The 26385-nt window shown below is 56.5% G+C and overlaps 1 protein-coding gene across 1 annotated transcript; it reads right to left on the bottom strand.

The window, feature by feature from the left end:
- Nucleotides 1–1649: 1649 nt before the first annotated feature.
- Nucleotides 1650–26385, bottom strand: LOC101320928 (myosin-7). Its single transcript, XM_033851316.2, has 37 exons — nt 26185–26385; nt 24910–25053; nt 24509–24665; nt 24384–24411; nt 23987–24098; nt 23625–23717; nt 22640–22703; nt 22276–22374; nt 21744–21847; nt 21521–21659; nt 19255–19523; nt 18806–18976; nt 17296–17605; nt 16536–16606; nt 16158–16245; nt 15950–16067; nt 15681–15804; nt 15275–15411; nt 13742–13997; nt 13377–13619; nt 13051–13227; nt 12620–12765; nt 12303–12393; nt 9781–10170; nt 9303–9429; nt 9093–9211; nt 8536–8732; nt 7807–7990; nt 7468–7633; nt 7201–7325; nt 5983–6291; nt 5539–5742; nt 4095–4220; nt 3607–3882; nt 2605–2700; nt 2349–2483; nt 1650–1787 (listed from the first exon to the last, which is right to left on the bottom strand). Exons 1-37 carry the CDS (start codon nt 26383–26385, stop codon nt 1770–1772), a joined length of 5814 nt encoding a protein of 1937 aa, XP_033707207.1. The 3' UTR covers nt 1650–1769.

Below are 26385 nucleotides of genomic sequence, written 5' to 3'. Positions count from 1 at the left end.
GCCAGCCCTGGCAACCGCCCCCCATCCCCCGGTCTGCTGCCCAGTCTCTGGCTGTTCCTCAGCCTCTCTCCTCTGCTCTGGGAGCTTGGATTCTCTGGGCATCCCCTGCGTCTCCCATTTCAAGTGTGTCCCTCTCTTTCCTTCACTTATCTCCTCATTGCTCTCCAGGTCCTTCCTAGGAAGAGGAGCAGGGCTAGGCGAGGAGAGTGGAGGAGGATGTGAGGAGAGGACACAGCACTTCCTCTATCTTTTCTCTCTGTTGGTTTCCCTGGTCACCGTCCTCCAGGTTTTTGAGCCCTCTCCTTCTCTCTCCACTGCCCCACTCCTCAGGTCTTGCCTTTGGTTTTTTTGTGGTTTTTTTTGTTTGTTTTTTTGCGGTACGCAGGCCTCTCACTGCTGCGGCCTCTCCCGCCGCGGAGCACAGGCCCCGGACGCGCAGGCCCAGCGGCCACGGCTCACGGGCCCAGCCGCTCTGCGGCACGTGGGATCCTCCCGGACCGGGGCACGAACCCGTGTCCCCTGCATCGGCAGGCGGACTCTCAACCACTGCGCCACCAGGGAAGCCCAGGTCTTGCCTTTTTTCCTTCCCTACTCCCCTTCTCCCCTCTCCCTCTCCTCCCATTCTCTAATACTGGCATTCCCTTCTTCCCAGCTGCTGCATTGGGAGCTCAGAGCCCAGAATGGCTGTGTGTGGTGCATGGGGGAGATTCAGGCCAGGGCCTCCCAAGCCCCTGCCCTCTGTGGCCCATAGTCCCAGGCCTTCCCTGAGCAGCCCAGGTGTGGCAGCGACTCCAGGGGAGCTAGGCTTGTTTAGGTGGAGGGGAGCCTGCTCCTTCCTCCATTTTCCAGCCCTCCGGCAACCCATTCCCTCCCCCTCCCTTCCCCAGGGTCCTGCTCACACGTGACTCTCCCCAATCCCTCCTCTGCCTGCCTCCCCTCCAGATGGCCTGCTCTAAATGGGCCAAAGGACCCCCGTCTTCCAGCAAGACCAGACGAGGAGGGTCTCGGGAACGGAAGCTACCGTGGGAAGTAACGAGGGAGAAGAATGGAGTGCCTTGGACCAAGGGCCAGGCCCCGGGAGGAGGTGAGGAGGAGAGGAAGGTGGGCTAGGGTACAGTTCTCCTGGTCGTGGTGGGGAGGTGGTTGGAGACCATGGAGGCCGTGTCTGGAAGGGGGTGGGCTGTGGATGCAAGTCCTTGTGTCCCTCAGATACCTGCCGCGGACGGGGGCTGGGGGCCCACCTGCCCAAGTGGGTCATGCCTCAGGGGGCACCCTTACACACCACACCTCCTCCCCACAGCCCAGCTTCAGTATTGTCAGAGGTGAGGGTCGTGTTGATCAGATTTGGGGTGTAGGGCCATGCAGGTGGGCTCACTTGCTCTAGGAGAGCCTTAAGGGCCTCCCTAAATCTCCTTTACCTCCCAGGGTCTCTGGGCCAGGGAGAGGGCTGGCAGGAGAGGTGTCGCCTGCTGAGGAGGAAGTGAAGGGGAGCACCTGGCAGGGCTGCACCAGGATGCTCAGAGCCTCACAGGCTCCCTAGGGAGGCCTCTTGGGTCTGGACTCCTCCTCCGGAGCACCCACCCCCACCCCGCGTCCATGTCCCTGTGTTCCTGTGGCTGGCAGACTGCGAAGAAAAGTCTAGAGGCAGGATCTCACTTCAAGGAAAATTGCTTTATTCTGCTTCCTCCAAAGGGGCTGCTCTCCAGGCTCCAGGACTGGGAGCTTCGTTGCACCCTCAGGACGGGGCAGATCAAGGAGATGTGGCACAGCTACTCCTCGTTCAAGCCCTTTGGAAAGGAAACAAAGTCCCAACTAGCTCCAGAGAGGTGGGTGTTGGGCAGGGATGGGCACAGGCAACAAAGGGGAGATGGGCACCGATGGGGGCAGGACCACCGTGTGGCCTGAGGGAGGCCCCCTGGTGGTGGGAGATGGGTCCTAGGGGTCAGTGTGGAGGGCAAGTCCTGGAGGGTAGGGCTCTGGGGTCAGCTGGAGGGATGCTTCCTGGGTGAGGACAAGGGGTCCTCTGGGAGGTGCACCTTAGGTTGGAATTACAAGGTTGAAGGCCTAAACTAGGTGGAAGAGAAGTAGAAATAGCAGTTGGGGGAAATTGGGACACACTAGGTGTCTATCAGTTGGGGTCTTTGCTGACCACCCTAGGGCTGGGATTCACAAAATCATTGGTAGTCAGAATGGGAAGAAGCCTAGAAATCGTGGAGGACTGAGTTACCCCGCCTCTGGGGTCGTGGGGTTCAGCTGTGGGGGTGAATGAAGGGGAGGGATGCGGGGGCGAGGGGCTCTGTCTGAGGGGGACCGATGCGTGTGTGGGCGCTGCCATGCGGGAAACCCACCTTGGCGCCGATGTCGCGGCTCTTGGCCCGCAGCTTGTTGACCTGGGACTCGGCGATGTCCGCCCGCTCCTCTGCCTCATCCAGCTCGTGCTGCACCTTGCGGAACTTGGACAGGTTGGTGTTGGCCTGTTCCTCCTGCGGGGGTTCGGGGGGGTGGGGGGATGAGGCGAGAGGAGCCAGGGGTTATTAGACTCCCAGCCTGGGGGCCGGCTCCTTGTCCTCTCCTCCAGGCCTGGGCCCCATCGGGGTCACTCACCGCCTCCTCGGCCTGGCGCTTGTAGGCCTTGACCTTCAGCTGCAGCTTGTCCACCAGGTCCTGCAGCCGCAGCAGGTTCTTCCTGTCCTCCTCCGTCTGGGGGTCGGGCAGAAGTGAGTACGGCATGGTCATGGGAAGCACTGCAGCCCCTTCCCCACTCATCGGCTTTACCCTGAATGCAATATCCTGACCCATTTCAACTCCTGGATCCTCACCAAACACTTGAGTTCCCCTCACAATTTCTTACCCAAAAAGGTATGAATACTTTTAATGGTTTGTACCAAGAAAGAGTCTAGGGAGCGGATGGGCTCCCTGAAATTGCACACAAAACTGTGTGTGTGCACAGGCCCTGGGGGGTCCTGGGGGGTCCTGGGGGCCCATGGAGAGTAAGCCCCCTGTTTCTAGAACCCAGCGTGTGCTGGCAGGAACTCTGGGACTGCAGGCCCTGACGGGGTTTCCTGGGCTGCTGGGAAATGACATTGACTTGATCTAGGTTAAGGACAAGTATGCATAAAGGGATGGCGAATCTCTGGATTGGAATGGAAAGAAAATCTGATTGACAGTCTGATTCTAGAAAACACCATAAGAGCTAAAGTCTACACTTCCCTGAGTAACTGAAAAGTTCTGAGATTCGTTTAAATGGTTTGGTGTTTTTTGGTGGTGATGACGCCAGGCTAAGGTTTGGCTACATATTTGCTTTCTGGTAATCTGTGCAGGGTGAGCTCGAGCTCGAGCTCTGGTGTCTGCAGCGGAAAGGCCGAGGGGGAATGCTGAGGTGGAACTTGAAGGCCAGGGGCTCAGAGACTGCCCTCTGAGCCAGGGGACACTCAGGGTAGAACAGGGTCAGGCAGAGGTAGAAACAGGGCAGCCAGGGGCTGTACTCTCACTCCTTGACCTGTAAGAGGCTAAGAGAGAACACTTCATCCCTCTGGGGTGGCTGTCACCCTGGTTTCATGCCATAATGCAGAGGCCCTGGCCCCAGAGCAGCCGCCGTGCCCGCACCTGGTAGGTGAGCTCCTTGATGCGACGCTCACTCTTCCTCATGCCCTTGATCGACTCTGCATTGCGCTTCTGCTCGGCTTCCAGCTCATTCTCCAGCTCCCGCACCCGGGCCTCCAGCTTCTGCAGCTGCTTCTTGCCGCCCTTGAGGGCGATCTGCTCAGCCTCGTCCAGCCGGTGCTGCAGGTCCTTGATGGTCTGCTCCATGTTCTTCTTCATGCGTTCCAGGTGCGCGCTGGTGTCCTGCTCCTTCTTCAGCTCCTCCGCCATCATGGCGGCCTGTGCATGGCAGAGAGCGTAAAAGAACAGGACCCCGGGGCCTCCTCTTTCCCATTAAGGATCACCTCTTTCCCATCCTGCCGTTTGCTCCCTGAGGCCCTCAAACCCACAGAGTGGCAGAGTCACCGCTGTTACAGCACAGTGGCCTGGCCTGGACCCACAGGCCTGGTTCGAGTCTTTTGGGGAGGGCAAGAAGGGGAGCGGTCACTCACGTCCGTGATGGCCTTCTTGGCCTTCTCCTCGGCGTTCCTGCACTCCTGCACTGCCTCCTCCACTTCGCCCTGAAGCTGGGACAGGTCTGCCTCCATCTTCTTCTTCTGGTTGATGAGGCTGGTGTTCTAGATAAAGGCAAAGAAAACTATTGAATGTCTGCTTTGCTGCCTGATTCTACACTTTTTTTTTTTTTCTTGCGGTACGTGGGCCTCTCCCGTTGCGGAGTATAGGCTCCGGATGCGCAGGCTCAGCGGCCATGGCTCACGGGCCCAGCTGCTCCGCGGCATGTGGGATCTTCCCGGATCGGGGCACGAACCCGCGTCCCCTGCTTCGGCAGGCGGACTCTCAACCACTTCACCACCAGGGAAGCCCCCTGATTCTACACTTCTATCCAGAGAAAATTAGAACTGGTCATTTTTTAAAAACATGTCTTGTTTTTAGTATTTTCCTTGTTTTGCACCTGCTTTCTCTTTTCCTATGAAAATAGATATATTCTAGACAATATATCTAAAGGGACTCGGCTCTGAACAAAGACTTCAAGCAGGAAAGGGTCTGTAGTTCTACTCCTGAGCTCTGTAGTAACATGTCTGTGCAGGAGCATGAAAATATTCCAAGGAAAATGGGAAAAACTTGGTTAAAGGGACTGTATCCTGGAAGCGATTATAGTTATAGAAGGAGTGGGGTAAGGAAGAGAGGACCACATCCGTGGGTGATGTCATTCCCATATGTACTAGATTACAGAACAAAACTCCACAGGGCAGTGCAGTGAGATGGACATAAAAACTCATTACCGAGTATAGCTGAAAACAGTGTGTATGGGATTGCAGAAAAATGGTGTTCTGTGGAGAATTTGGTTTGCAAGTAGATGCAGTTGTGCTTCTTTCAACTCCAAAAGTCCCATTTTATTTATTTATTTATTTATTTATTTTCGGTACGTGGGCCTCTCACTGTTGTGGCCTCTCCCGTTGCGGAACACAGGCTCTGGACGCGCAGGCTCAGCAGCCATGGCTCACGGGCCCAGCCGCTCCGCGGCATGTGGGATCTTCCCGGACCCGGGGCACGAACCCGTGTCCCCTGCATCGGCAGGCGGACTCTCAACCACTACGTCACCAGGGAAGCCCAAAAGTCCCATTTTAATACAGCAAGCTGAGGCTGGCTGTCTTCTAGAGGTAGGATATCACATAACAGCGTGCATTCCACGACTCCCAGATTTGTGATTTTGCCAGGCACCACCAATCCACCATGACACTCTTAGCTTTTAAGTGTAGACCCCTTTCTCAAGGTTGTGGTTCCGCAGCCATGACTAACAGAGGCGAGCTGGTCCCAGAGATGAAATAATTTATGATCCATGTGCTTGGACATATGCTTTCTCAGGCCATCTGATTCAGAGCATCGCTAGGTGTCCTGGCTCTGCTGCTCGGCAGGTTTCTCCTGGCCTCTCACCTGGGAGTGCAGCAGCTGCACCCGCTCGCTGGTCTCGATCAGCTCCTGCTCGGCCAGCTTCCGGGACCGCTCCGTCTGCTCCACCACGGCCCGCAGCTCCTCCAGCTCGGCCTGCAGCAGGTTGTTGCGCCGCTCCACGATGGCGATGTTCTCCTTCAGGTCATCGTTGGCACGGACCGCGTCATCCAGCTGGATCTGGGTGTCCTGCGCATCAGGAGAGTGGGCGTGAGAGAGGCAGCTGGGCTCTGGCCCATCAGAAGGCCGTCAGCTGAACTGGATGCTGCGGAGAGCCCCTGGCGGTGGCTCAGGTGGGACCTGTGGGAGGTGCCTGCGACGGCCCCGGGGCAGGAGGGATCTGGTGCTGTGATGGGACGCCACCCCCCAACTCGGCCACCGCCCCTCTCTGGGTGAGGTGACTTCCTGCTTCCAAGAGTCACCAGGTACCTTCAGCAAGCTCTGGAGGCTCTTCACTTGCTTCTGGGCCTCGGCGGCCACGCGGTTGGCGTGGCTGAGCTGGATCTCCATCTCGTTGAGGTCGCCCTCCATCTTCTTCTTCACCCGCAGGGCCTCGTTGCGGCTGCGCGTCTCCGCGTCCAGGGAGGTCTGCAGGGAGTCCACCACCCGCAGGTGGTTGCGCTTCGCCTGCTCCATCTCCTCGTCCTTCTCTGCCAGCTTCCGCTCCATCTCTGCCTTGATCTGGTTGAACTCCAGCTGGGCCCGCAGGATCTTGCCCTCCTCGTGCTCCAGGGAGGCCTGGAGGTGGGTGGGGAGACAGGGTCCGAGGACGTCAGGGCACAGGGTACATTGGGGAGGGAGGCTGGGAGGATGCAAGGTGTCAACCAAGAGGAGAAGAGCTGAGAAGAGATGGGGAGGGGGGACCTGCATCCCAGGCCATCCGGGTGCTCTGGGGGAGGAAGTGCTGGATACCCCCAGTTTCCTCTGTCAAGGAAAGTGTTCTGAGCTCACAACTGTCAAGACCCTCCAGCACCAACACTGCGTGATCCTGACCCATCTAAAATAGCACAGAAAAGGGAAGGATTTTTACAACCAGAAATTCGAACATTTCTCCTTGTTTCCCAGGTCTCTCACCCTGTAGTGAAAAAAGTTAGAAGCCCCAAATCTCAGGGCTATCGCTAGGTTCTTACAAATGAACAGTAACAATAGCTAACATATATTAAGCGCTTAAGCACGATACCTCGTTTAATCTTCATAATAGTCATGCATAAAATCTCATGAGGTGTGTACAACTGATGCCATTTTACAGACGAGAAAACCGAGGTACAGATAGCTTAAGGAACTTGCCCAATGACAAAGTGGTGGTCCTGAAGCCAAGTTTCAAACTCAAGTCTGTTTGAGTCCGGAGCCCATGCTCCCACCCCGTCTGAGGGGTTGTTATGATGGCCAGGTTTCAACTTTATAAACCCAGTGGGAAACAAACCTATGATCAAGCTGTGCCTGGCATTTTCCTTTGCACAGACCTTGGCTTTGGAGGTAGTCATGGGTAGTGGGTATATGACCTTGGACTCAGAATAAGGAGCTGATAGATTTTGTCTTGGGTCAGCGTCACCCCCAGGTGAGGGAGAGTGCAGAGTCAGAGACAGGAGGGCAGGGGTGGGTAGGAGAGGGTCGGAGGCAGGGGTGCAGGCAGAGCCAGGCCCTCACCTCGGCCTCCTCCAGGGCCGACTGCAGCTCCAGCTTCTCGGCCTCCAGCTGCTTGCGGACCTTCTCCAGCTCGTGGATGGTCTTTCCACTGGAGCCCAGCTGCTCAGTCAGGTCGGAGATCTCCTCTGTGGGAGGGGCGGGCCGCTCAGCTGGGGGCAGCCGGGCTCCAACGGGGGGCACGCCTCTAGGAGCCGCTGGGTGGCGCCACGTGCGGACCCTCCCTGCCCCGCCGCCGCCCCCGCCCCCGCCCCCGGCCTGGGCCCGCACCCTGCAGGTTCTTGTTCTCCCGTTTGAAGGTCTCCAGGTGCTCCAGGGACTCCTCGTAGGCGTTCTTGAGCTTGAAGAGCTCGGTGCTGAGGGAGCGCGCCTCCTTCTGCGAGGACTCCAGCTCCGACTGCGACTCCTCGTACTTCTGCTTCCACTCGGCCAGGATCTGCGGGGACGGGACGCGGCTCACCGGGCAGCCCCAGCCCCACGTCCAGGGGCGCCCAGGCCCCTCTCCTGGGCTCAGCCTCCTCCCAGCCTCTGCCTCCTGGGAGGACGTTCCTGACTCCCGCCTGCCCGCCTGCTCTGGCCCCTGGCTGCGAGTCCCCAGCCTGGGCCCACCTTGTCGAAGTTCCTCTGCTTCTTGTCCAGGGCCGCGGCGGCCGCGTTGGAGCGCTCCACGTCCACCATCAGGTCTTCGATCTCATTCTGCAGCCGGTGCTTGGTCTTCTCCAGCGAGGAGCACTTGGCGTTGACGGCCTCGACGGCCTCCTCGGCGTCCTGCAGCCTCTGGGCCAGCTTCTTCCTGCCCGGCGCGGTTGGGTGTATGTGTGTCACTCTACCTGGGAACAGCGGGGCCTTGGGACGACCCCTCCCTGAACTGCCAGATGAGGAGGGCCTGGCCCTCCCACAGAGCTCCTTGGGACACTGAGTAGCCCTTCAGACCCTGGAACCCCAGCCTCCAGGGAGCCAGGGCTTCGGGTGCCTAGAACAGAGGCTCTTCCCTATGGGGAGCAGCATCAGGGTGGCAGCCCTCACTTCTCCCCACCCAGGCTGATCGGCGGTAGCTCCTCTGACCAACAAGCTTTTTGCTCGTCTTATACGTGAGCATCAGGTATAACCCGGGCCAAAAGCTCGCCCGTCACAGGAAGTGAGTCAGGGCCAGCCAGGGTTCACTCAGAGTGCAGGATCCCAGCTCCCTCGCAAGCACCTGTATTGCCCACCACGTTTCTCCCCACCTCCTCTCTTCCACCTCAAATCTGCCTCCCGTGCCCACTCTGCCTGTCTCTACCCATGTCCTCTTGAGCCTTCTTCTCTTAGAAGCAGGCTTGGGGGCTGCCCAGGACTCACTTGGCCTCCTCCAGCTCCTCGGTCCTCTGGATGGCGTCCGTCTCATACTTGGTCCTCCACTGGGCCACCTCCGAGTTGGCCTTGGACAGGACGCGCTGCAGCTCGGCCTTGGCCTCCGTCTCCTCCTCGTATTGCTCCCGCAGCAGGTCACAGTCGTGCCGGGCTGACTGCAGCGCGTGGGCCAAGGCGTTCTTCGCCTGGGAGGGGCAGCACCGGGAGGTGGGTTCAGCATCTGGGAAGGTGGGAGGGAAGGCCCTGTCCCCATTCTCCAGATCCTTTTCATATCTATGAACTTCAACCAAGCCCCAGCCTGCTTCAGGGTGAGGGCTGGTGTGGAATCTCAACATCTTAAGGTACCTTCCCAGTTTGCCCATTCCTTCCAAATAAGAAAGGAGGCACTCAGTGATGTTCGGGTGTGGCTTAGCTGAAGAGTGGAAGAACCTGGCCTGGAGGTTTCTTCATTAGCGGCCTCTCTGCAGCTTCCAGGCTCCATTTCTGAGGTTGGTTGCCCCAGGGCTGCCATCAATCCTGTCTGCTGCCCCGTAGCCGGGCCTCACCTTGCCCTCCTCCTCCAGCTGCCTCTTGAGGTCCTCCAGCTGCTGGGTGTAGGAGAGCTTCCCTCGGGTCAGCTGCAAGATCAGTGCCTCCTTTTCCTCCAGTTGCCGGGACAGCTCACCTGCAGGTGGGAACAAGGGTTTGTGGGCCATGGAAGGGGGCAACTGATGCTCTTCCGTGAGGCAGGCACAGGGCTGGTTAGGGGCACCCACCGTTCTCCGTCTGCAGCTTGGCTCGCTGGGTGGAGAAGTCATTGAGGGAGCGCTGGGCCTCTTCTAGCTTCGCCCGGTACTCGTTGGCCTGGTCCTCCAGTGTCCGGGACACCTTCTCCAGGTTTGCCTTCAGGCGGTAAGGGACAAGAGAAAGGTGAATGTGGGAGGGGCTGGGTTGACTGGAGGAAGGAAGGGAGGGCCAAGGTTGGGGAGCGCACAGAGGCAGGGGGTGGGGGGTGAAATGGGGCGGGGCTGGAGGGGCACAATCTGGAGAGCATGCATGAATTAAAGAAGGGAGAGATGGTGAGGAGATGGAGACACAGGTGGAGGGCAAGGCAGGTGCAAGGGAGAGAGGGAGAGAGACCAGAGGGTGACGAAGGGAGTGAGAATAAGAGCGATGGCAGAGAGGAAGTGGAAGGGAGGCACACTGCGAGGCTGTGAGAGAGGAGAGGGCGAGGAGAGGAGAGGAGAGGCCCACCTTGGCCTTGATGATCTGCTCCATGTTGGAGGTGACGTCGTCCAGCTCCAGCTTGAACTCGCTCTTCTCCTTCTCCAGCTTCTGCTTCACGCGCTGCAGGTTGTCGATCTGCTCGCCCAGCTCGGCCACGCTGTCGGCGTGCTTCTTGCGCAGGGCGGCCGCCGTGGCCTCGTGCTGCAGCGTGGCCTCCTCCAGGTCCCGCCTCATCTTCTGAAACTCAGCCTCGCGCTTCTTGTTCATCTCGATCTGCACGGACGTGGCCCCGCCGGCCTCCTCCAGCCGCTCACTGATCTCCTCCAGCTCCCGGGACAGGTCTGAGCGCAGCTTCTCCACCTTGGCCCGGGCAGTGCGCTCGGCCTCCAGCTCTTCCTCCAGCTCCTCGATGCGCGCCTGGGCAGGGTACAGGGGGCTCAGACCCACCGCCTGACCCCTCCATCACAGCCCCCTCCCCAGGGCTCTAGAAGGCTCCTGGCCAAAGCACCCAGGTCCTGCAGAGCAGTGGTTCTCACCAGGGGACATTCTGTACCCCAGGGGACAGTCAACAAGGTCTGTAGACATTTTTGATTGTCGTGACTTGGGGAGGGGGTGGGTGTTGCTACTGGCATCTAGTGGGCAGGGGCCAGGGAGGCTGCCAAACATCCTATAATGCACAGACCGTCGGTGGGAATTTGGTTGAAGCCAAACTCTCAAGGCATTTCCCGGAGGGGCATCTCAGACCCAGTCTGCGCATCGGCAGCCCTGAATCCTGAGAATCTGTCTTCAGAGAGGGATCTTGAGATCCCGTGAGGTCCTGGGTCTCAAAGATTCCACAGATTCACTAGTGGAATTCATATTCTGCTAATGATAAGGCAGGAAAGCTGGTGCTTGTATTTTCCAAATATTTGCAGCAGTATGCCTCCAAATAATCAAAAGCTTTTGTAATCTTCCGAATTAACCACAAACTCCAATCAACCACATTCCTCACTCTCCAGGGCTTACTTTATTTAGGCCCAGGGCTCGGTTCCAGCTTAATTGTTCCCTTCCAGGCCCGGTGAGTGCTAGCAGGGTGCCCTCCTCTGTATCATGTCCCTACCTTCTGGTCTTAGCCTTGGCCTGACTAAATTGGCAGAATGTCCCATTTACAATTTTGATCTGTTGTCTGACTAGCAAGGAGCAAAGGGGAGGATTGGTGGGATCCCTTCACCTGTGGTTATGGATGGTGGTGATGGAATGTGTGTGAGGGGGTCCTGGGAGCAGGAGAGAGAGACCCACCAGACCCTTGCTCCCAGGATGGAGAATGGGGACTGAGTGCAAGAGCTTGGGCAGGAAGAAGGAGGAGCCACAGCCCACTGCCAAGACCTGGTGAGGATAACAGCACAGTTGTTCTGGGTTCAACAGTCAAAGAGGTTGCCCAGACCAGGCTAGGAGAACCTGGGGATGTCCTAATATTCAGGCTAAAACCCAGAAGGGGCACCCAAGAAGATGGGAGGGAAGAGTATCACTGAAGGCAGACCAGCCCCTGAGCAGCCCCCAGAGGAGGGGAATTGTGTTCATGTGTCACTTGCACCCTGGGCCATCGACCCTGAATGCTGAGGGGAGATTAGCTCTCTCCACTAGTGGCCTCATAAGAAAATGAGAGGATAAATAGCTGAGTCCCTGTGGCCTTGGGGCCACTATGTCCAGATGTGGCCGTATAGCTTCTGCAGCTATGAAATGGGAACGAGAGTACCTGCCTTCCTTGCTTCCAGGGCTCTTCTGACAAACATGGGACTAAAAGCACATTAAAATTCAGTTCATTAAAGGCAAGGGAGACTCTGGCTGTTAATTCAATCTCCTCCTGCAGAGGGATGAGAAAGCCATGCGAAAGACAAAAGAACATCTTCTTGCAAGTGGCTGGCTCACTTCTCTAGCCTGAGCTATATTAAAATAACATATATATGTTGCCTCCTGGTTGACAAAGTGGGTTCCTGTACAATGTCTCTTCTGGTCCTCTGCAAGGCAGGGGTCATTAGTCCCATTTTACAGATGAAAGGAGAAGCTGAGGCTCAGGACGGGGAGTGACTTGCTTAAGTTTGCGGGAGTTGACTCCATATCACGGTGCTCTGTGGGGATCCAGCCTGAGTTAGTGGCTAGGGTAAATACCCGGGAAGAATAAGAACAGAGCTTCCCATGGCAAGGTGCTCCATGAAGGCCCTCTCACCCCCATGAAGTGGGGAGAAGCACCAAAAGTAAGGGTTAGAGGAGAACGGAGCCCTACCAATTGTCCCAGAGCAGAAAACCCATGAGGTGGAGCATAGCTCAGCAAGAGAAGCCCTTTTAGTAAGTATGATCCCCACCCTCTCCCCCAAATAGTCCTGCTGAAATAAGACACTATTGCTCTAATGGGGGAAGGCTGATGTTCCCAAGTGCCTGTAAGTCAGGGCTGTTGGGGCCTCCGGGCGGCTTGGAGTTCTAGATACTGTCTAGAACCCTAAGCAACTCCTACAGCCTCAGCTGCCTCAGCGCCATTGAGCTCCCGGTGGCTACACCCAGAAGAACTTCACCTGGTTTTCCTTCAGTTTCTTCTGCAGCTGAAGGGCCAGTGCCTGCTCATCCTCAATCTTACTGTTCAGCTGATTAACGTCAAACTCCTTCCTGGAGGAGAAGAGGGTGACAGGTGGTTTTCCTTTCCCTGTGCCCATCCTCTCCTTCTGCCTCGGTATTCGAGGACCAGTCCCCTCCCCCTGGCCCCGAGGGTGAAGGTTGGGGGTGGGGGCTGTGTGCCCAGAGCAGCCTTGGCCAGAGGTGCTGCAGCACCTTGCACTCTAACCCTCAGGCCAGACACCCTCAGTAGCCCTTCCTGGCCGCTGCAGGCTCCTACTTCTTGAGCTTTTCTTCCAGCTGCAGCTTGTCGTTCTCTAGGTCCATGTTGCTCTCCTGGGTCAGCTTCAGGTCACCCTCCAGCTTCCGCTTGGCTCGCTCCAGGTCCATGCGCACCTTCTTCTCCTGCTCCAGGGATCCCTCCAGCTGGTGGAGAAAAGAAAATGAACAGGATGTAGGAAACCTGAAATCCACAGTGCATCCTCTTCTGCTCCCGTCTAAACCCAAAGTCCAATGGGATTGGAAGTCAAACCAGCAGAGTTAGCCCTGCAAGTCTGAAGCATTAGAGACCCAGCCTAGTGAGGAACTGTAGAAAGAAAAGGGCCCCAGGGGTCATGGAAGTTAGTTCTAGGGATTGGGAACCCCTTGGCCATTGGTGTTGCCTGAAAAATCCCAACCTGAGAGGGATGGAGCATGGTTGTTACTACTCACATCATCCACCTGCTGCTCCAACTTGACCTTGGCCTTGGTCAGGGTGTTGACCTTGTCCTCCTCAGCCTGAAGGTCATCCAGGGCCTGTTGGTGGGCCTCTTGCAGAGCTTTCTTCTCCTTGGTCAGCTTGGCAATGATCTCGTCCAGCCCAGCCATCTCCTCTGTCAGGTTCTTCACCTGTTGACCAAGAACCCCATCCCCTTTAGGGTCAAAGGTCACCAACCTGGAGACATCTGTGGAGACCTCCAATGCCAAGGACCTGGGCCACACTCAGGTCTGGGAATCCTGAGGAGACTTGGGCTGGAGCCAGAGGGAGCTGCCCTCACCTTGTTCTCTGTGGCGTGCTTCTCCTTCTCCACCTTGGCCAGCGTCAGCTCCAGGTCATCAATGTCCCTCTTGAGCTCAGAGCACTCGTCTTCCAGCTTGCGCTTCTTGGCCGTGAGCTCGGCGTTCATCTCCTCCTCGTCCTCCAGCCTCTCGGTCATCTCCTTCACCTTGGCCTCCAGCTGGATCTTGTTCTTGATCAGCTGGTCGCAGCGCTCTTCTGCATCAGCCAGGTTGTCTTGTTCCTGGGAGAAGAGGACAGAGAGGAGAGATCCAGGGTCTTAAAGAGAGCCAGAGCTCTGAGACTCAGTCCCTGGTGATGAGATGGGCTATAATCCAGGGGAGGGGAGAGGAGAAATGGTCTCACGGCCTGCACTTGGAGCTGCAGGTCGTTCTTCTCCTGCAGCAGGGACACCATCTTCTCCTCCAGCTCCTTGCGTCGAGCCTCCGACTTCTCCAGCGTCTCTTTGAGGCGCCCAAACTCCTCCTTCATGGTGGCCATCTCCTTCTCTGTCTCTGCACTCTTCAGCAGCGGTTTGATCTTGAAGTAGAGCTTCATCCAGGGCCAATTCTTGACCCCCATGAAGGCCCGAATGTTCCACTGGATTACCAGCAGGGCATCCCTGGCAAAGAAACATGGAGGCAGGGAAGGGCACTGTAAAAGAGCGCTTCGCAATCATGGGGCCAGCAGCACTCGGCTCCCAGCACATCTAAGCAAGTTTGTAGGCACCTGACGGCAGGAACCCTGTCTTGTAGCCTTGATAGGCAACCCCACCTCAGCATAACCACACTGAACATGGAGTTGCTCCATAAATAGTTATTGATTGATCAATTCAACAAAAGGGCAGTTTATATCTTCCTTACTGGAGTATTAGTAGCTATGGAAGCTACCACTTCCACAGTAGAATGTCTACCACAGTAGAATGTCTACCGTGTTCGGTGTTTCTAATCTCATAAGAACCTCAAGCATGTTAAAAATATCATATTTTCCATTTAGGAATATCTATAATATATGTGTAAGTTATGAAGCATGAAACAAAATGACTGTCCATGAACTCATCACCCAAACAAGAACTAGAGCATTGCCATCGCTGATTCTGTCTGTGGGCTCCACCCCATCCCCTTTCCTGGTCCTTCCACCAGAAGCAGCCACTACCTCAAATCTTGTGTTTTTTGTTTCCTAACTTTTTCAAAAAATATTTTAACCATGTGTGTATGCATCTTTTAACAATATGCTATTTTAAAAATTATTTCTGAGATTTATAAAAATTGCATCACACAATAAGTATCCTTCTGTGACTTGCTTTTGTTTACTCAGCAATATGCTCTTAAGGTGCAAACGTATTGTACCATGTAGTTTTAGTTCCCTCCTTTTTCATTGCTTTATAATATTCCCCTGAATGAGTACACTACTATTCACCCATTCTCCTGTGGATGAAAATTCAAGTTGTTTCCAGATCTTCGCTATTTTGACCAATGCTACTATAAAGATTCATTTTTTGTCTCATGTTGAACACGTGCAGGAGTTTCTCTGTGGGAATGCACTCAGGAGTGGAAAGGTATGTAACTGTTCAACTTTAAAAGAAAATGATACATTGTTTTCCAAAGAGATTGCACACATTTACACATCCATAAGCAGTGGGTCAGACTTCTTGGTTTTTGTCAATCTAGTGTTTTAAAACGGTATCTCATTGGAGTCTTAATTTGTATTTCCCTAAGGGGAATTTTCTTTTTTAAAGAATTCAAAATGAGACCCAGAGTGGCAAAGTCACTTGCTCAGGCTAGCTAGTAAGTGGTGCAGCCAGGATTTGAATTTAGGTCTCCTGACCCACGCCACTTCGCTCTGCTTGTCTGCCTCTTACATCTCTGGGAGTGCCTCTCTCTTTCCCTCCAGCCTCACCTGCGCTCCAGGATCTTCTTGAACTCAATGCGCATGAGCTGACCCCGGGCTTGTGCCTGGATTCGGGTGATGATGCGGCTCAGCCTCTCGTCCCGCATCTCCTCCAGCAGCCCCAGCAGCCCCGCCTTGAAGAACACCTGGGGGTGAGGGGTAGAGCCAAGGGGGCCACAGCCTCAGAGAAGGGTAGTCAGGGTGGAGGGAGAGTGTGGGAGACCCTGGCTCAGCTTCCCAGGGCCCTGTTAGCCACACATCCTAGACCTGGGAGTGAAATGTGAAAAACAAGACAGAAAGGAAGCCTGGGTTCCAGCCCTTTGTTGATACGGGTAGCCAGGAATTAGGCTACCAGCTGGTCCACTCAGCATGGTCGCACATCCTGCAACGCCACCCTAAGGGGCTCTAGACTCACCTTGGTGTGGCCAAACTTGTACTGGTTGTGGTCAATGTCCAGGGAGCCCAGCAGCTTCTCTGACCCTTTCCTGCTGTCAATGAACTGGCCCTCAGGGATGGCTGCCGGGTTCAGGATGCGGTACCTGGGAGGGAGGTGCCCGTAGTTACCCACGTTCTGCACTGATCTGCTCTGCCCAGAGAATCTGAGGCCACCTGAAGTCTCCCCTCCCACCTGAGGCTGCCTATGCTCCCCCTGTTCCCTGAGCCCTGGGGGGCCCTGGTACCCACCTCTGCCGGAAGTCCCCGTAGAGGATGCGGTTGGGGAAGCCCTTCCTGCAGATGCGGATGCCCTCCAGCACGCCATTGCAGCGCAGCTGGTGCATGACCAAGGGGTTGTCCATCACCCCTGTGGCAGGAAGGGAGAGGGAGGGGGTCAGCCTTAGGGCAAGTGGATGCCAAGTGCCCTCTCCAGACTAGACGCTCGTGCATCACTCACCGGGAGCCTTCCGTTCATTGGGGATGAGGCAGCGCACAAAGTGAGGGTGGGTGGTCCTCAGGTTGGTCATCAGCTTGTTCAGATTCTCCTGGGGGTGGATGAGAGTTGGAGGTCAGGAGCCACAGGGACCATCCCTTTGGTCCCTGAGCCCTGGGACCCAGACAACCTGTCACCAGAACCCTCAAAGGGATAGGGAGCTGATACATAATTTATGATGTGAGTTCAGGCTTGTATAGAATTTACATGCCAAAAATGACCACATAACTCTAGCTTCTTTCCTCTCCAAACTCAGAGCATCAGGTTAGGGTGGTGCAGACAAAATGCTCTGGGCTGGGCCTGCCCACCACAAGTCTCTTGGCATCCCTGGGCCCTTCTTACCCGGTGGAGGGCCGATACTGTCTGAAATGATGAGCCCTTTTTCTTGCCTCCTTTGCCTTTACTGCTGTCCCCTAATAACAAGAGAAGGAATGATGAACAAGGGCTTGAAAACGGAGGAGCCCTCGGGTAGGGACAAGGCTCTGCTGCTCACTAGATGTGTGCCTTTGGGCAAGTTATTCTCTAAGTCTCAGTTTTCTCATGAGGAGGAGAAGATTAGAAAAGATCAAGCATGGAGCGTGCCTTTCCAGTGCTTGGCACAAAGCAGGCATTGAAATAACATCTGTGCTTTCTCTTCCCGTTCCCTTCTAACCCCTACCCATGCTTACATCTTTCCACTTTCTACTTTTCTTCTTGTACTTTACCCTCATCGTTTCAGTTCACACCCTTTCTCTTCCTTCTCTGAACTGGAGGCTCGTTTGTTCTGCTGTTATGTTCAGTGATCCTCTCAACATTTACTGTGACCTCCTGCAGGCACGGCTCCATGCCAGGCCTGCTGCAGTGATGTGCGTGCCACCCTCACTGATCTTCAGTTGCTCAGAGTCTTGAAGAGATGCACAGCATGTACAACAACGTCCATAACCCAAAGGGCAAAATGGTACTTCCACAGAAGGGGTAGAGATGGGCCGCTGTGGGATCTCCTGACCCCCTCCCGTGGCTCACGGGCTCCCTCCTGCCTTTAGAGTTGTGTGCTTTGAAGCAGCGGGATCCTGGCCCCTTGCACCTCCGGAACTGCTCTGGCAGTGCAGGGCTGCCCTCTTACCGACATCAGTGGAGGCATACGAGGAGAAGAGTGTGGCCATGAGCTTGAGGGAGGACTTCTGGTACAAGCCCACTACTGTCTCGTTGAGCGGGTCTTTGTTCTTCTCCAGCCAGCCTATGATGTTGTAATCCACCGTGCCGGCGTAGTGGATCAGGGAGAAGTGGGCTTCCGGCTTCCCCTTGATATTACGCGGCTTCTGGAAGTTGTTGGACTTGCCCAGGTGGTTGTCGTACAGCTTGGCCTTGAAGGTCATGTCAGTGGCCTTGGGGAACATGCACTCCTCCTCCAGGATGGACATGATGCCCATGGGCTGATGGCAGGGTGGGGAGGGGGAGAGCATCACTGAGTGCACTCCCAGGCTTGCAGAGTCCCATACCCCGACAGAGGAGAGACTGCAGCCCAGTGTAGCAGGCAGGCCACAGAGAGCCTGAGCTGGTACCTCGTGTCCCGATACAAGAAGCCAATATTCCTGGAGTTAACCTAAATCCAAATACATTCAGATCTGGGCAATGTAACCTTTCTGCCCCAGTGGACCCAGAGAAGAGCCCTGTACTCCCAATCCCCAGCCCCCGGCCCCCCAGGGCTCAAGAACAGCCCCTTCTTCCTGAATGGCTCCCTGCCCCAGCACGGGGTGAAGGCTGGGACAGAAATGTGTCAGAGGCACCAGACTACAGGGCAGGCCAGACTCCTGCCTATATGACGGGTAACAATCGTTCAAGGAACGGTTAGCGGGATCCAGGTTCTGCACAATGTCCTGCACTTCAGAAAGTGTAGCAGCTCTTGACTTTTCTTGGGACAGGGATCCTACTGAGAATTTGGCGATTCCAAAGACTCCCTCCCCAGAGAAATGCACACACACACACACACACACACACACACACTTGCATATACACCTTGCCCACGACCAGTCCACACACACTCTTACATACAATTTCAGGGAAATCTGAGGCCTCTGGAAGAGCAGCACCCTGGATAACTATGCAGAGCTTGTGGGGAAGGCCCTGTTTTCTGACTGGCCGCGGCTGGGCTGGGGGAGGGGCAGTTGCTGCGGCCTCTGGCCTCCATCAGCAATGGAGCCCTGGGAGCAAGCGAGCACTGGGAGCCTCCCGCCAGCTCCGTCCTGTCTCCTCTGAGGAACCTCCATAGATAAGAGGAGCTGAACACAGGCTTATCCTCAGCCAACAGGGAGAGGATGGGAAGCTGACATGTCTAGCTTCAGCCTAGTTTCTTTCCACGAATGACACTTCTCATGGGGTGTCAGAGGGGGCAGGAGCCCTCTCCTTCACTACATCCCCCTCTTAAGACCCTGGGAGGTGTCCACGAGACAGGAAAAGGTCTTAGGTGTTGGGGAGAGAAGGAAGGGCTGGACCTGTGTACGCTTGTGATGTCACGGTGTGTGAAAGCAGGGCTTGGGGTTCTGGGACTAGTTTCCTGGGTGTAGAGGGACAGGGCTGCCACTTTGTCTGGGATGGCGGGTGAAGGGGACCGGGCGGAGGGGCCGAAGCGGCACCTTCTCGATGAGGTCGATGCAGGCCTGCAGGTCCATGCCGAAGTCGATGAACTCCCACTCGATGCCCTCCTTCTTGTATTCCTCCTGCTCCAGCACGAACATGTGGTGGTTGAAGAACTGCTGCAGCTTCTCGTTGGTGAAGTTGATGCAGAGCTGCTCAAAGCTGTTGAACTACAGAGCGGGGAGTGGGGGAGGGGAGCGGGTCAGGCGGGCAGCTGTCCGTGGCCCATGCGGTGCGCCCAGGGCCGTGTCCAGCCCGGCAAGGGGTGCAGCTGGCCCCTCCCCTCCCCTGTCAGGGCGGGGAGGGAGGGCGCCCTGAAGACACATGACCGTCTCCACCAGAGCACACCGCCGTCCCCGCGCCTGGCCTGCAGCCGGCTCAGCCAGCGGTGGCTGCCTGTGCGAACCAGTGAGTTACTGTTCTCCCGGCCCCGGGGCTCCCCACTCACGTCGAAGATCTCGAAGCCGGCAATGTCCAGGACGCCTATGAAGTACTGGCGCGGCTGCTTGGTCTCCAGGGTGGCATTGATCCGTGTCACCATCCAGTTGAACATCTTCTCGTACACGGCCTTGGCCAGCGCCCCAATGGAGTAGTACACCTGCTGGACATTCTGCCCCTTGGTGACGTACTCGTTGCCCACCTTCACCCGAGGGTGGCACAGCCCCTTGAGCAGGTCAGCTGAGTTCAGCCCCATGAGGTAGGCGGACTTATCAGCATCTGGTGGAGAAGGAAAGGGATAAGCAAGCACTTTCAGCAGACCCTCTTTCCCTGCCCAGGACCATCAGGTCCTGCCTCTCTCGTTAAAGAGCTGCAAATAGGGACTTCCCTGGTGGTGCAGTGGTTAAGAATCCACCTGCCAATGCAGGGGACACGGGTTTGAGCCCTGGTCTGGAAAGATCCCACATGCCGCGGAGCAACTAAGCCCGTGCGCCACAACTACTGAGCCCGTGTGCCACAACTACTGAAGCCTGCACACCTAGAGCCCGTGCTTCGCAACAAGAGAAGCCACCGCAATGAGAAACTCGCGCACTGCAACGAAGGGTAGCCCCCGCTCGCCCCATCTAGAGAAAGCCCACACACAGCAACGAAGACCCAACGCAGCCAAAAGTAAATAATAAATTAAAAAAAAAAACAGAGTTGCAAATAGAGGCCTGAAGGGCACAAGGCTTGCAATGGTGACACAGCCAGTGTGTGCCCGAGTCAGGCTGGAGCCCAGGCCCCTCCCTCACCCCAGGCCCTCCTACCACACTGCATCCCTTCATCTCTCCAGGGCAGGCACTGTGGCTGATGCTGTCCTCTGCTTCTTTCCTCCTTTGTCCCCAATCCCAGGATCTAGCCCAGGACTGGGCCTGCTCTACCCTGAATCTATCTGTTGGCCAACATGGCCGGCTGGGAAATCAAGCTTCCTAACAGCATGTTGGTCACCCTCCCCCAATCCCCAGCTCTCCAAATGTGCCATCCAACATATGATATCTATTTAGAAGGAATTTATTTGGTTGAATTTCAAGAGTTTTGTGATAACTGGCAACATGCTATTGTGAAACTGAGACTTGGCATTTGATCTGGACAGACATGGAGAAGGGGTCCTTGAAGGTGGGCCAAGAGGAATGTTCTTGGGCGTTTGTCCAGCCCTGTTCACACCCCTTCACATCTCCTTCTCAAAGGATTCTCGAGATAGCCTTAGAGGGAGCTGGGAAGGGCTTTCGCTCCATTCCACTGAGGGGGAAACTGAGGCCCAGCGATGTGGGTGATGTGCCAATGCCCTGAGCTGTGTCCTGACACTTGGCTTCCTGCCTCCCAAACAGAACATGGCACGGAGGCTGCGAGGGGCTCACCCAAGGCCTGGGCATCCCTCACATACACACTACATTAGTGATGGGGGTGTGCAGAGATCAGTTCTCTGCTTTCCTGGGCTTGGGGGTGTCTTGGGTGCAGAAGGAAATCTCCCCAATTCACTTCTGCTCTGTGCAGTTGGGTTGAGAAGCTAGCGGGATTGAGAGGTGCCTCCTTGTCTGCCCACTTCTCCCATGTCCCTGCCTTCACCCACCCACAAGCCTTAGGTCCTCTGGGAGCCAGCCTGTCTGGGATGCAGGGTGGCGTCTGGCTAGGTTCTAATGGAGAAGAAAGCCTGGAGCCTGGGCCAGGTGGACTTGGGGTGGGGCTGAGCCCACCCTGGGAGAAAGCACAGCCTTTCAACCACCTGCTTCTCCTATTCCTGGTTTCTTTCCACTTTCTCTATCGAGGTCCTAACATCGCTACTGTGAACATAACTCCTTAAAAATCGTTGAAAGGGGCACATCCCTGGTGGCGCAGCGGTTAAGAATCCGCCTGTCAATGCAGGCGACACGGGTTCAATTCCTGGTCTGCAAAGATCCCACATGTCGCGGAGCAACTAAGCCTGCGAGCCACAACTACCGAGCCCACGTGCCGCAACTACTGAGGCCCGCGCTCTTAGAGCCCGTGCTCCGCAACAAGAGAAGCCGCCGCAATGAGAAGCCCGCGCACTGCAACGAAGAGTAGCCCCCGCTCGCCCCAGCTAGAGAAAGCTCACGCGCAGCAACAAAGACCCAACGCAGCCAAAAAAAAAAAATCGTTGAAAGGCACCCCTTTAGGACACAGAATGGGAGACCGTGCTCCCAGAGGACCGTCTCTGCATGACGGGCAAACGCCCATCCCCTCAGGCCTTCTCAGCGCCTGCTCTCCTGTCCTCGAACCTTCAGTGCCGTCGGGCTCCGCCTGCTCCTCCCGCTGCTTCTGCTTGAACTTCATGTTTCCGTAGTGCATGATGGCGCCCGTCAGCTTGTAGACGCCGGCCTTCTCCTCAGGAGTGAAGCCCAGCACGTCGAAGGCGCTCTGGGGCAGGGCAAGAGAGGCAGAGTGGGTGGCGGGGCGGGCGGCCCAGGAGCCCCGGGACCCGCCCACTGCCTCCTAGCTCACATCCGTGGCTGCCAGCTCCTCGGAGTCGTCGATGGAGGCCACAGACACCTCCCCCTGAGACACGAAGGCGTAGTCGTAGGGGTTGTTGGTGACCAGCAGCATGTCTGTCCAGGCGGGGGACAGGGCAGGGGACAAGGGGGTGGGAGGGGGCACGGTGGGGGGCAGGGGTGGGATGAAGGAAAGAGCGGGAGCAGGTAGAGAGGAGGACCGTCAGCAAGGACCAAGGGGAGGACCCAGAAGAAAAGGAAAAGTGGGTGGGAGGACCCAGGGTGGGAGGATGGTGGGCGAATGACAGGTGGGAGAAGGGGAGGCAAATGCAGAGGAGAAGGAGTAAAGCAGCAAGGAAGGGTGGAAAGGGAGGCAAGAATTGACACAGGGGAGTCCAAGGTGAGGGAGGAAGAGAAAGGCAATGGGCAGATGGAAGGAGGGGGGGTGAGAAGTCTGGTGGGACGGGTGAGGAGGAGGGATCTGCCCTGCACAGGCGGGCTTGCAGAGGGCGCTGGGGGCAGCAGGGCCATCGGGCTGGGCTCACCCAGCAGCTCTGGCTTCTTGTTGGACAGGATCTGGTAGAAGATGTGGTAGTTCCTCTCAGCCTTCAGCTGGAAGATCACCCGGGACTTCTCCAGGAGATCTGAAGTGAGGAAAGGCGGGGAGGCAGGTAAGGAGGGAAAAAGCCAAGCCAGCAACAGGGTGGAGGTCAGGGGAGAAGGGCTCTCACGGCAAGTGGAGAGAGCCCGGGGAAAGATACGGTTTAAAGGAAGAAGAATTCTAAAGCCAAGAGGCAAATGTAGACAGAGACAGAAGATGGAGGGGAAATGTTGAGGTGGGGCATCCGGCGGGAATGAAGGCAGAGGTGGAGGACCCAGAGGTGTGGGCAGGGCTCCCCATGTACTCACAGGTTTCTATGTCTGCAGAAGCCAACTTTCCAGTGGCTCCAAAGTGGATCCTGATGAATTTCCCCTGGGGGCAGATGGGACAAAGAGTGAGAGAACTGGCCAGAAGAGACGCACGGAGATCCTGGACCTCATCGCAACCCAGAATGCCCTGGACGGTTCTGGAAATGTAAATGACTTCTTTGGAATCCCAGTTTAGTATCAGTAAAACAGGGAAGAGGATGCCCATCCCCACATGCCACCCAGGGATCTCTGAGCAGAAATGACACAGGAGGGGACTTCCCTGGTGGTCCAGCTGTTAGGACTCTGCCCTCCCAATGCAGGGAGCCCACGTTCAATCACTGGTCAGGGAACTATTAATAGATCCTGCACACCACAACTAGAGATCCCGCATGCCACAATGAAGATCCCACGTGCCACAACTAAAGACCCAGGTCAGCCAGTTAAATAAATAAATAAATATTTTTTTAAAAAAGAAAGAAAGGACACAGGAATGAGCACTGATAGAATGTGTCCTGTTTGTACCTCTGATATGATCTCTTGTAATCCTCCCAATAACCAGCAAGGTAGCTACTACTACCTCTGTCTCACTGATGCAGGAACTGGGGCTCAGAGAGGTGTGGGGACTTACTGGGCAGATGGAATGCTGGGGAATTGGCTCCAACGCCCACGCTCTCTTTCCACTTCCAGTGTGGAAGAGCTTTGGAGACAGTCATAAGGAAAATCTAGAATGTGACCCAAATCAGCCCTGTTACTCGGCTCTGGAACAGCTGTGGTAGCTCTGGGTCTCTTTTCTTGAGTTCCCAGCACACGGGGGCCAGGCTGAGTGGGGAGGGTTTGGAGTGTGTGTGTGTGTGTGTGTGTTATTTGATATCCCAAAACCAAATGCAGGACAATCAACCCGGTGGGGTGACTGTTGGCAAAACAGCACCCCCCTTTTTTTGTTGAGGCCGCGTGAGGCCAGTTGGCAGTGGTCAGGTGCACTCACGAAGCGGGAGGAGTTGTCGTTCCGGACCGTCTTGGCGTTGCCGAAGGCCTCCAGGGCGGGGTTGGCCTGGATGATCTGGTCCTCCAGGGTGCCCTGCAGAGGGAGCAGAGCGTGGGGCTGCATCTCCAGGCCACCTCCAGGTGGTGGTGGGGAGGCCGGGGGTGTGGCCGGATGGACTGCTGGGGGGTCTGCAGCTCCAATGGGTCATATTCAGACCCTCAGAGTGTGTGTCTCCTGCCAGGTAGGTCTCGAGCACTGGGCTCAGGGGTGCAGTCCACACTGTTTCCCAGGGCAGGGCTAAGGGTCACCTGGTCAGCCCACCCCCCAGTTCCCCTCTGCCGAGCCCGTGGCCCACCCGGCACCTTGGTTGCATTGACGTTGTCCTTCTTGCCACGGTCACCTATGGCTGCGATGCTGGCAAAGTACTGGATGACACGTTTCGTGTTCACAGTCTTCCCTGCCCCAGATTCTCCGCTGGGGACAACAGGGACCCATCAGAAGCCAGATTCCCACCGTCCTCCATTCAAAGTTCAGCACTGCACCCTCCTCTCTCAGAGTCCCAGCCATCTAATCTCCTCCCCCAGGGCCCAGCTCCCTGCAGAGTCTGCCCAGCACTGTAGGTCACTCCGGCAGTCCTCGGAGAGCCCGGTTCCTTGCAGTCTCCGCCTTAAACCTTTCCTCCCCACCCCATCACCCCCAGGAATCAGCCTGGGTCCCCCCCAGCCCACGCTCCTCTGTGGGTGGATGGTGTTTGCTCACGTGATGAGGATTGACTGGTTCTCCCGATCTGGAAGAGAAAAGAGCAGAGGCAATGGGGTCAGGGCTGAGGGCCCAGGTCCACGGATGTGGGGCTGAGGGGCCACAGGTCAGAGCAGCCAGCCCACCTGTCAGCATGTACTGGTAGGCGTTGTCAGAGATGGAGAAGATATGGGGCGGCGCCTCGCTCCTCTTCTTGCCCCGGTAGGCGGCCACCACCTCGGCGTTGTACACCGGCAGCCACTTGTAGGGGTTGACGGTGACGCAGAAGAGGCCCGAGTAGGTCTGAAATGGGAGATAGGGCAGTCATGAGAAGTTGGAAGGGAGAGCCTGGGATGGGCAGTGGTGACAGGCAGAAGAGTCCCTGGTCAGCCCAGCTGGCTCCTCTCTTCCTGCAGCTGACCAGGGATGGGATAGGGGCAGAGAGCCCTTTGGGAGCGTTCCAACCCCCTCCCCGTGAGAGAATCGCCCCGGCCTACTTTGGACTCTGTGCAGGACAGGCTGCCCGCCGTGTGCAGGACACACTCACGTAGATCATCCAGGCTGCGTAGCGCTCCTTGAGGTTGAAAAGCACTGCAGGCTCGTGCAGGAAGGTCAGCATGGCCATGTCCTCAATCTTGTCGAACTTGGGCGGGTTCTGCTGCAACACCTGGTCCTCCTTCACAGTCACCGTCTGGGGAGGGGGTGGGGCAGTAGGACAGGGGTGACCACACTCCCACCAGGACCCTTGCCAGCCTTGCCCACTTACCTCCTCCCAGAGTACAGGCTGTGACCTGGCCTCGTTCCCCTAGCTCTTCTCTCACCAGTGCCTGGGCCCTAGCCTATAGCTTCCCATGACACCAGATAATTTACCTGCCCACTGTCTCTCCCTTTCTAGAGACTGTCCTAGAGTCCCTGTGTCTTGCCAGTTCCCCAGACCCTGTGCTGATGAGCATCACCTTTCAGTCCCTGCTTAATTGTCTAGGGATGGCCACTCTCTGGCCTGTGCACACACACCTTACCCTGACTCCTGGGGGCAGTACTTCAGGGCATCAATTGCTCAGGGCAAACCTTGCCACTAATGGAAAAACATCTCACCCATCTACCCTACACTCTTCATTGGCCACTGTCAAATGGTTCGATCTCCACTGGTCAGTTTGCCGTGCCCTGATGTCATGAGATCCTGCAAGCAGGTATTCCAGCATTTTTTACAGCAGAGAAAGCTGTGGATCGAATAACTAAATGATTTGCCAGCATGGTGGCTGCTAGTGGCAGAGCTGGGTTCAGGGTCAAAGTCCCCAGAGGTTCTGAGCCACTGCTGCTGACCAGTGGCAGTTCTCGTGGCCGGCACGAGGGACCAGGACTGTGGATTTCTGAGTGCCAGTCATCAGCTCTGGACTGAACATTCCACTCAAGAGTTCCTGCTCTTTGCGTTCATCGGTAAAAGTTTGCTCTTGGTATGGCTGGGGAGGACTGGGGAGACTCGGTTCATGGAGGAAACTGAGGCAGAATGGAGGGACGCAGGTTTGAGAAGGGCGCTTCATTTGATGCTGTGTCTATGCCCTCTTTATCTACAAGTCCCCTCTGAAGAGGAAACCAGCTGAGGTTTTTGGCCGCCAGCATCCTCTCTGGCAACGGGCTGGCGTGGGGCCTCGTTACCCCTGCTCAGACCTAACAAGAAAGGTCAGTTCTTACTCAGACGCTGGGCTTCTCGAGGGGGCTCATCCAGCACCCCCGCTGGCTTTGGCTCTTCTCCAGAGCCCCTCAGCTCCCACTGTATGTGGCTCCACCCTGCACCCACCACCCCGTGCTGTGCCCCACGCACCTTGCCGTTCTCCGTCTCGGCAGTGACCTTGCCTCCCTCCCGGGACAAGATCTTGGCCTTGACAAACTCTTCCTTGTCATCCGGCACGAAGCACTCAGTGCGGATGTCGAAAGGCCGGGTCTGGGCCTCTAGACGCTCCTTCTCTGACTTGCGGAGGTACTGGGCCGCCGGCCCGAAATCGGCCATCTGGGCATCGGTCAT

The sequence above is a fragment of the Tursiops truncatus genome, chromosome 2, assembly GCF_011762595.2.
Source record: "Tursiops truncatus isolate mTurTru1 chromosome 2, mTurTru1.mat.Y, whole genome shotgun sequence".
In the NCBI taxonomy this organism is placed as follows: Eukaryota; Metazoa; Chordata; class Mammalia; order Artiodactyla; family Delphinidae; genus Tursiops; species Tursiops truncatus.
The sequence above is the reverse complement of the archived record's forward strand: the minus strand, read 5'-3'. Positions and strand labels throughout refer to the sequence as shown.